Source organism: Enoplosus armatus, chromosome 15 (assembly GCF_043641665.1).
Source record: "Enoplosus armatus isolate fEnoArm2 chromosome 15, fEnoArm2.hap1, whole genome shotgun sequence".
Lineage (NCBI taxonomy): Eukaryota > Metazoa > Chordata > Actinopteri > Centrarchiformes > Enoplosidae > Enoplosus > Enoplosus armatus.
The window spans coordinates 17,857,826-17,865,953 of NC_092194.1; the positions used below are offsets into that span (position 1 = coordinate 17,857,826).

At 40.4% G+C, this 8,128-nt stretch overlaps 1 protein-coding gene across 1 annotated transcript; it reads right to left on the reverse strand.

The window, feature by feature from the left end:
- Positions 1-262: 262 nt before the first annotated feature.
- tmx1 (thioredoxin-related transmembrane protein 1) lies at positions 263-5,349 on the reverse strand. Its single transcript, XM_070920816.1, has 8 exons — positions 5,147-5,349; positions 4,641-4,756; positions 3,183-3,228; positions 2,479-2,607; positions 2,030-2,075; positions 1,049-1,150; positions 866-932; positions 263-754 (listed from the first exon to the last, which is right to left on the reverse strand). The coding sequence occupies exons 1-8, from the start codon at positions 5,347-5,349 to the stop codon at positions 513-515; spliced, it is 951 nt and encodes a 316-aa protein (XP_070776917.1). The 3' UTR covers positions 263-512.
- Between the last annotated feature and the right edge of the window lie 2,779 nt (positions 5,350-8,128).

Genomic DNA, 8,128 nt, shown 5'->3' on the forward strand with positions numbered 1-8,128 from the left:
GTTGAACTGTCAGGGTTTGTAAAATATATGAAACATAAAATAACCGTATGTATACATTAGCTGAATAGTAAAATTTAACAAAATAAGCCTCAAACGCAAACTTGTATAATAATTCTGAGATGAACATATAATAACACACAAATCTTTTAAAAAACGATGCATAGCATAAACAACATTGCAAAATCCATCTCTGCTGCACATCATACCTAAACCTCAGCCAGGCGATTTGTTTCCACAAGTGGAAACAGGTGTCAGGAGCGTCTTTGCCTTTTCCAGGTGGAGCCTGCTGCTCAGGCGGAGAGAGCGGTGGTGAGAGTCTAAAGCGCTCCCGTCAAAAACAAGGGAAGGAGAAGAAAAGAAAAGAAGTGAGGTGTTTCTGGGGGCCCGGAGGAGGAGGAGGAGGGGAGGTTTAGGGCTCCCTGCTGTAAACTCTGCTGCTCAGGACCAAAGCTCCTCCGACTCTGCTGACTACACGGCGCTCTTCTCAAAAGGAGTAGCGGCCATGTGACTCTCTAGGTGTCCTCCTCATCCTCCTCCTCACGGTTGCCCACCACTCTCTTCCTCAGAGCTTCATCAGACAAAGCCTGTCCCTTAGGTTCTGGGCGGCCCTCTGGGGACCCTCTCCTCCTCCTCCAGACGTCATCCTGGTCGACATCCTGCTCGTCTTCCTCTTCGTCGTCGTCTTCCTCGCCGTCGGCCTCATGTTCGTCCTCTTGTAGTTGGAGCAACCTCGCCTGCTGCATTGTCTGTTTTTCTGCAGAATAACATTCAGAACAACATGTCAGTGACATTCACACAAACAAAACCTGACCACTAGATAAATCAGTCAGCTCCAGTATTTAGTACGATCTCATAGGAAACTCACTCTGGTAGTAATCCGAAGAAGAAAATCGTCGTGACGGGAAGACAAAATCTGCGATGAACACCAACAACTGCGAAGACAGTGCCTATTAAATCACTGGCAATGCATGCGTTTGTACTTAATGAGCACTGTAAGAGCATTCACTAGAGTTTCACTGTTAAAACTAAGTGCTGCACAAGTACTCACCAGTCCCAATGCAAGGCCAGAGAACAGAGTGGCCAAGCCGAAGATAACGTAAGATCCCCAAACAGGAATCCCTAGATGCTCCGTCATGTAGTTATGGCAACGCTGGAAAACACAAAAACAGCAAATAGCTAAAATCTAGTACAAACGTTGCATATAGTTATTCTTTTATTAATCATTACAGATTGAATTTCTGAACCAATCTGAGATGTGAGCAGTGAATTAGAGGTCTGAAACCAGGCTAAATTCACAGCAGAACCTACATTAACTATGTAGTTCATTTTCATCAAATTCTCTTCTCCAAGAGGACGAAACCTTTTTGACTGGTGATTCTGTGACCTGTCCTTTGGCGCCACCATCAGGCCACTGTTAGAATTTAAATTTAATGTTTCCAGACATCAGGCCATACATTTATTTCCCTCTGTAGACAGGCACCAGTGAAGTGACATGTACAAATCTTTTGCTCCTCCTCTATATATATATATATATATATATATATATATATATATATATATAAAACTATATACTTATGAACTGTTTTAAAAGATGCCTCTTTTCATGGGCAGGGGACATCGGAAAGTATTGAGAGACTAACACACTGCTGGTTTTGGTCTTTACATGGGATTTGTTGACAATAAAAATGCCAGCCCAATCCTTTAAATTAAAAAAACCTGAGATACTCGGGAGGATGATTAACTTCAACAGCTGTATATGATTCCTGTAGTTTTGGCCTTCTGTCTTAAAATATGTGTCGTATGTGAGGTAAATTAAATTTTTTCTGTCTATGGTGTCAGCCCTGAATCCTGTAAAACTGGATTTTCTTTTTTTTTAAACACGCATTGTATTTTGCACGTAAAAAACAGTCTGATTTCCTCATGCAGTTTTCACCTTGAGCCGATTGTGGAAAATGAAATAAATGCCTTCGTATAAATAATAACCTACATGTTGACAGTCAGCACTACCAAGAGTGAAATCCTCACTTACCCGGATAAACATGGAGAGCTTGAACAAAGCAGACATTGAATTCATTCTGACAAAAGAGAAGGAAACAACAGCATGTCATTTAACACGGATTTGTCAAACTGTAACATCAATACAAAGCCTGAACACAAAAAAATAACAAGGAGGGGACGTGAGGAGGGTGTGTGTGTGTGGGGTCTGATTTTAAACCAACAGACAGGCACTAAGAATAGAGCTAACAGGGCTGGTATCTGATGTTGTTTTCTGTCATTTCAAACAGAAGCACAACCGTGATACAAAGCACTGAACTGCCTCCATCACTGTGGAAAGCTGAAAATGGTCTGTATCCATAGAGCTATGATAACCAGAAGAGCTGCTTTCAGTCTTGAAGTATAATATATCATATTGTTTGAAGAGAAATGGAAAATCAGCCCTATGTAACCCCATCATCATCATCATGCTTGTAAACTCACAGAAACGAAGATGGCCCCAACCAAGAGGAAATCGGCTCCACTGCTTTCCATTTCTGCTCATCAACGAAGCTGAGGAAGTCCTCTTTAGTGCGAGCTCCCTGGTACTTCCGGAAGACGCCATCCTTACAGCTGAAACATAAACGCAGATACAAACATTTTAGTCACAGTACAGTGTTTTATCCCAACGCACATGACCCACATTTTCTGTGATGAAACCCTCATGGACTAACATAGCTGCTGTGACAGTAAATGTTGAGCAACAGCCTACAGAATAAGAAAATGGCCGATAGAGCAGAAGTATAGCTGCCAAAATATCCACAATGAAGTTAACAGTTTACATGCATCTTATGCAACAATCTAAATTATGGGACAACTACACCTTTTTGTTAAGTATACAGCAACAATCTGAAGCTCGGACATTATATATATACAATATCTCTTTATTATGTAATTATATCAATTTAATCACTAACTTGATTCAGAATCTTTTGATCAGCATTTTCACTTTTTCTCGTCATGTCACGGATTGAATGGTTTAAATCCGTCATGTTAATCTCAAATGTGGCATGTTTGTGAAACTCACTGTATTCATGCTAACAAATAATTCTACCCAAACCCATTAGATAATTTCCTCCAAGATGTTGCACATCAGATTTACACAAGCAGCCACACAAAAGAGGAAGCAAAAAAACCCCAACACTTACTGGTAAATAGTAGGAAGTGAAGTGATGATGAATCGTCCACTCAGACCTTAGAGAGGGAGGAGACAAGTACAGTCAGTGTGCAGGAAGGAACATTATGACTCAGAATTAAACTGAAAGGACTTTCAGACTCGGCAGACGGGCTGAATTAATGTCTGATAGCAACTACAGTGCACCACGGCTACCATTAATACTAATATTTTATACAGGGCTGGAAAAAACTGGACACACAATACAGTAAAATAAAGAAGACCTGACGTGAAGAGCACTTTGTTAAAGCTCATACTGATCTTTTTTCTTTTTTTTTACTTTCAAAAGGCGTCATTTTTCAGGCTGTAATTTGCTGTGTTGTTGACCAAATAGCCAGCTAAATGTCTTCCAGTCAATATTTTTAGAGTCTGCATGTGACCACTGTTCCTGTTTACGAGTCCTGTATTTTCCTATGGATAAGCATACTGTCAGGATATTCTGAGACAAATCACTTTGCTAAATTACATAATTCTGCAGTGATGGAAACTGATGCATCAACAAATCCGGTACCAACTATACTGGTGTCTTTGTACCTCAATAAGTTGCCTCGTGTTGCCTTCAAAACTCATAAATATACTGTGAGATTATATAAATCTGTCAACCGTATGAGATTTTGCCACACTATCAAGACTGTGGTAACTGTCTCGTTGATATTTCATTGATATTTAGATCATGGAAATGTTTCAAAATCAATGAGCAGAACTGTTATATGGCAAAATTGTATTTTTATATGATTTTTGCATCTGTGTGATGGAGAACTTGGAAACAGGCATTTCCTAAAAACAGTCACAATAGTCAACAATAGATTATTTCATAATATATATTAATATCACGTTACTAATCTGCCTTTTTAACTGCAAATACCTGAATTGCTGGTGTGTTTTTAGCAAACACTGTAATATTACACTCAGTTGCCAGTTTATTAGGCGCACAGCTGTGCCATAAATCTACCTTTATTAGAGTCATGATGATGTTTTTTGTTTGAACTGTTTTAGATAGGTGTTAACTCAACTTTAAGGTCATTTTGGAGGTCATTTGTAGTGCTGTTGAATTGTATAGTGTTATACCGAGAGGTGTTTCTAATATTTAACCTATGCTTGACATCAATAGAAATGGGGTGAACAAAGTATTATAAACTCATCCTATAATATCTGTAATCACCTGAGTGTATGTTTAATTACATTATATTACATTAATATTACAACATAGAAAACAGTGGTCACAAGGAGACCCTTTACTGGAATATAGCCAGTATATCTCTGATGCAGGTTAAACATAAACTGGACATTACAAGCCTCATTATATATTATTATGTTTTAATCTAGTTGGTATAGTACGGACACCCTGCACTGGCCTGAATGATGTGTTTTGTGTTTATGTATGTAGGAGTCACGGTGTCGCTGCCAGCTGGTAAAGGTCGTTAAGGCCTACCGGGTTGATCTGTCACGTCCACCTTGGCTATGTTGACCCCCATGTCCTCCCCCCAGTCCGCAAACTCCTTCCACGCCGGCTGGAGCTGCTGGCATGCTGGACACCAGGGTGCGTAGCTGAGGGATATCAAGTTTCACAGGTAAAGCCTCAGATAAACTGCACAATCACAAACATCAACAACGTGTAAATGAAATGTATACTGATGCAGGCTGTCAGTATTAGCTGTTGGTGTACTTTACTAGCCTGTTACTTAGCAAACTGGCTAGCATACAACTACTGTGGTAATCTGGTTAGCTGAAGATGGCAGCTGTTAGTATAGCTAGACATTTTAACAACTTGTCAGACTAAATGACACACAGACAAGATGATAATCAGATAAAACAGAGTATTTAAGCTTTAATCTGTCCGGACACGGCAAAACATGCTCTGTTTATACGTGCTCGATATAGCTAAGTTAACTGATAAGCTAGCTAGCCGTTAGCAGTGGACGTTAGCAGGACACTGACAATTCAATCATCCATTCTCCTGTCAGGATTTCCTCCCAGTTGCCGTCGGTCACTTCTCTGAGGCTGTCCCGCTTTGCCGAAACTGGCAGCGACGTTAAATAAACCACCAGGACTAAACAGCATATCCACGAGCGGTGTTTTGTTTGCCGTGTTAACGAAAACATTGCGGTGCCTTTACTGCTACTTGCTAGCAAACACGCCATGTCTGTCTGATCTGTGACAGCCCGCTCACTTCCGCTGTGCGCCCAAACGTCCGAGTCATGTGGTTAGTTTTTAACTGAGGGCAGGATGTGAAAGTCTGAAATTATCTTTAGAAAATAGAGATAAAATGAGCAGCCGTCATGTGATGTTTCCTTGGTCGTGAAACCGCAAAGAAAGCATGACATTTCACTATACAAATGTTAGCATACAAGGGCGTGCTAGGAGATTATGGCAGACCACATTAACAGGTTTATCTTGTTCAGTCTTTCCTCTTTTTACATAAACTACTGAAAAACTGTAAAAGAAAGGCAGTAAAGTAAAGCAGCTTGTCAAGTACTTTCATTCTCATTTATGTGTAAAGGTTTATTAGCAGCAGGTGGTGCTATTGTCCTTAAAATAACTCAGAAAGGAGGTAAACTGTTGCATGTGAGAGAAACTGTAAGTATATGAACCTATAATAGACTATATATACATGTATATCTTCACATAGTGTGCTGTACGTGAACGTCTCTGTGTGGATGTGAGAGATTTGGGCTGCAACTAATTGTAAAAAAAAAATAGGGCCCATTACAAGTTTTTCAAATGTCTTGATTAACCGTCTAAAACCCAAATATATTCAGTTTATAATCATATAAAACAGAGAAAAGCTGTAAATCTTAACTTGAGAAGCTGTAACCAGAAAATGTTTTCAATTTCTGCTTGAATAAACACACAAAAGTGAAGGTTTGAGGGGCAGATTAATATGTTTATGCTCCTGGTGCATTTTGTAAAAACAAAGTAGTCGGTGTTTCAAACTGTGTCCTTTGCTCAGTATCTTCAAAGCTGCGTGCAGTGTTTTGCATTTTGCATCTGCGCATGTAAAAACCCTCCATCAATCCGTTCATTTCATGTCACATGGGTTGCAGGTTAAGAAAACATCCATCTTTCCAGCCATGTCGTATAACAGGTGTTCCCAGATTAGATGGGATATAATTCCTTCAGCGAGTTCTGGATCTTCATCCGGGGTCTATTATCATTTTGATTTGCCCAGGATGCCTTCCTGTGGATGCCTCTGCAGGGGGCTAATCCTGACATTCATCTGATCAGATGCCTGAACCACTTGTACTTCTTTTGAAGGAGCAGTGGTTTTACTCATGGTTTTTCCACATATATAAGTTCCTCAAAGGATAGTTTTTCCATTTAATTTTCCATCTTAATACAGCAGTCTGAGTTAGCTTGTTGTCCTGCTTGGGAGGGATCGCCTCATGGCTAGTATGGAAGAATGATTACAGCTGTCAATAACAATTTTAACCTTCAAAGCATGGTGTGTGAGTCCGGTATTAAGTTAGACTTGAAAGAAAATCCTAACCTGTCCTTTAACCCAGTGGTTCTCAATCTTTCTGGCTCGTGACCCCTTAAAATATAACAATTTCTACCTGCAGCCCCTCTCATTGGTTGCAAATATCTACCAGTTGTGACCAGTTCAACTTGTTTTTAGTCTGTAATTTGAACGAAAAAAGAAACCGCAGGAGAAAATACTGAGAGCAGATTTCAATTAGAGCACAGACCCGGCCAAAATTTCCCACAAATATGTCGTTCACTCTCATATCTTGACTTGCAGACTGACAGCTTGAATTAGTTTTTTTGTGCTCACTTGTCACTTATGAGTGTCCATATTTTTGAGTGTGTATTTGTGTGTGTAAAAGAGCGAGAGAGTCAATCAGCCTGCTTGTGTTTCTCTGCATGAGAGGGTTTTACTCTGAGTGAATCTTCAGAATGAGAGCACTTATTATTGCTGGGAACCTGCAGGCAGATTGCAATGGCAGCCAGTTATCAGTGCACCTCACACTCTAAAAATACCCTCCAGATGACATCCTTTTGTGCCCCTACCATCGCCCCCTTTCTCCAGCCATCAGCTCTGCTCCACTTACAGTGCAAAATTAATCTCCTTCCTGCTCAGCAGTCATCTGCTCTCTCTGCTCCTTCAACTTAATGTGGCAGTGAGGAAAATAAGAGGCAGACCGGGGAGTTGTAATACTGTTTTGTGTTGTTCTCTCAAACTCCATTACTGTGCTCGGGCTGCTGCTGGTTGTTGCCATGTTGTTTGGTCGATCTGTCGGCCCAACACTTCAGTCCAAAGTAAAATCACTTGACAATCACCGGATGGATCGCCATGAAATTTGGCACAGCCATTCACAGTCCTGGATGAACTTTACATCGATAATACCTTGACGTTTCGTCTGATTTTTTATACCTCTAACACTAATAGTGCCTTCGAGCGGGCTCATGTTCAGAGCTTATCTGAAAAGACCCGTTGATGTGATAAGATGTTGCTCCCACCGACAAACACACACTCTGCTGTGGAAGATTTTTCTAATTTTACATTTAATTTGCTCTCAATTAATGTGTTGATGGCTGGCCAGAGGCTGATTGTTGCCATGGTTACTGCTCCTCCACAATACAGCCTGTGTATGCCAGTCACAGACGGCTGCAGTCTGTTAAACTATTTTTCTCTTTGAATATTTTTCTTTAGGCATGAGTTTATATATTATTAACCCGTCGTATGGGCCTTGAGGTGAGATTGATTTGTCAGCTGCTGTTTCCAAAGTCGAGACTGAACTTTGAACCTCAACTTTTAATGTGCTCTGAAAAGAAATGGTAATTTGAACAACCTACAATTCCCTGACTACTAGCAAAGTCCACCTGCTGATGAAGATGGCAGGGATATAATTGGAAGCTCCAGGAGCCGTTTGCACCAGATGTTCTCAAGTTCAAACACAAGTGTTTACTGAGCAGAGATCC

Coding starts and splice junctions, on each gene's coding strand:
- tmx1 (XM_070920816.1), bottom strand. CDS start 5,349: ATGGCGTGTTTGCTAGCAAGTAGCAGTAAAGGCACCGCAATGTTTTCG. Junction 1,151..2,029: donor AGCTCTCCATGTTTATCCGG/GTAAGTGAGGAT, acceptor TGTGTTTTCCAG/CGTTGCCATAACTACATGAC. Junction 933..1,048: donor CTGGCCTTGCATTGGGACTG/GTGAGTACTTGT, acceptor CTGTCTTCGCAG/TTGTTGGTGTTCATCGCAGA.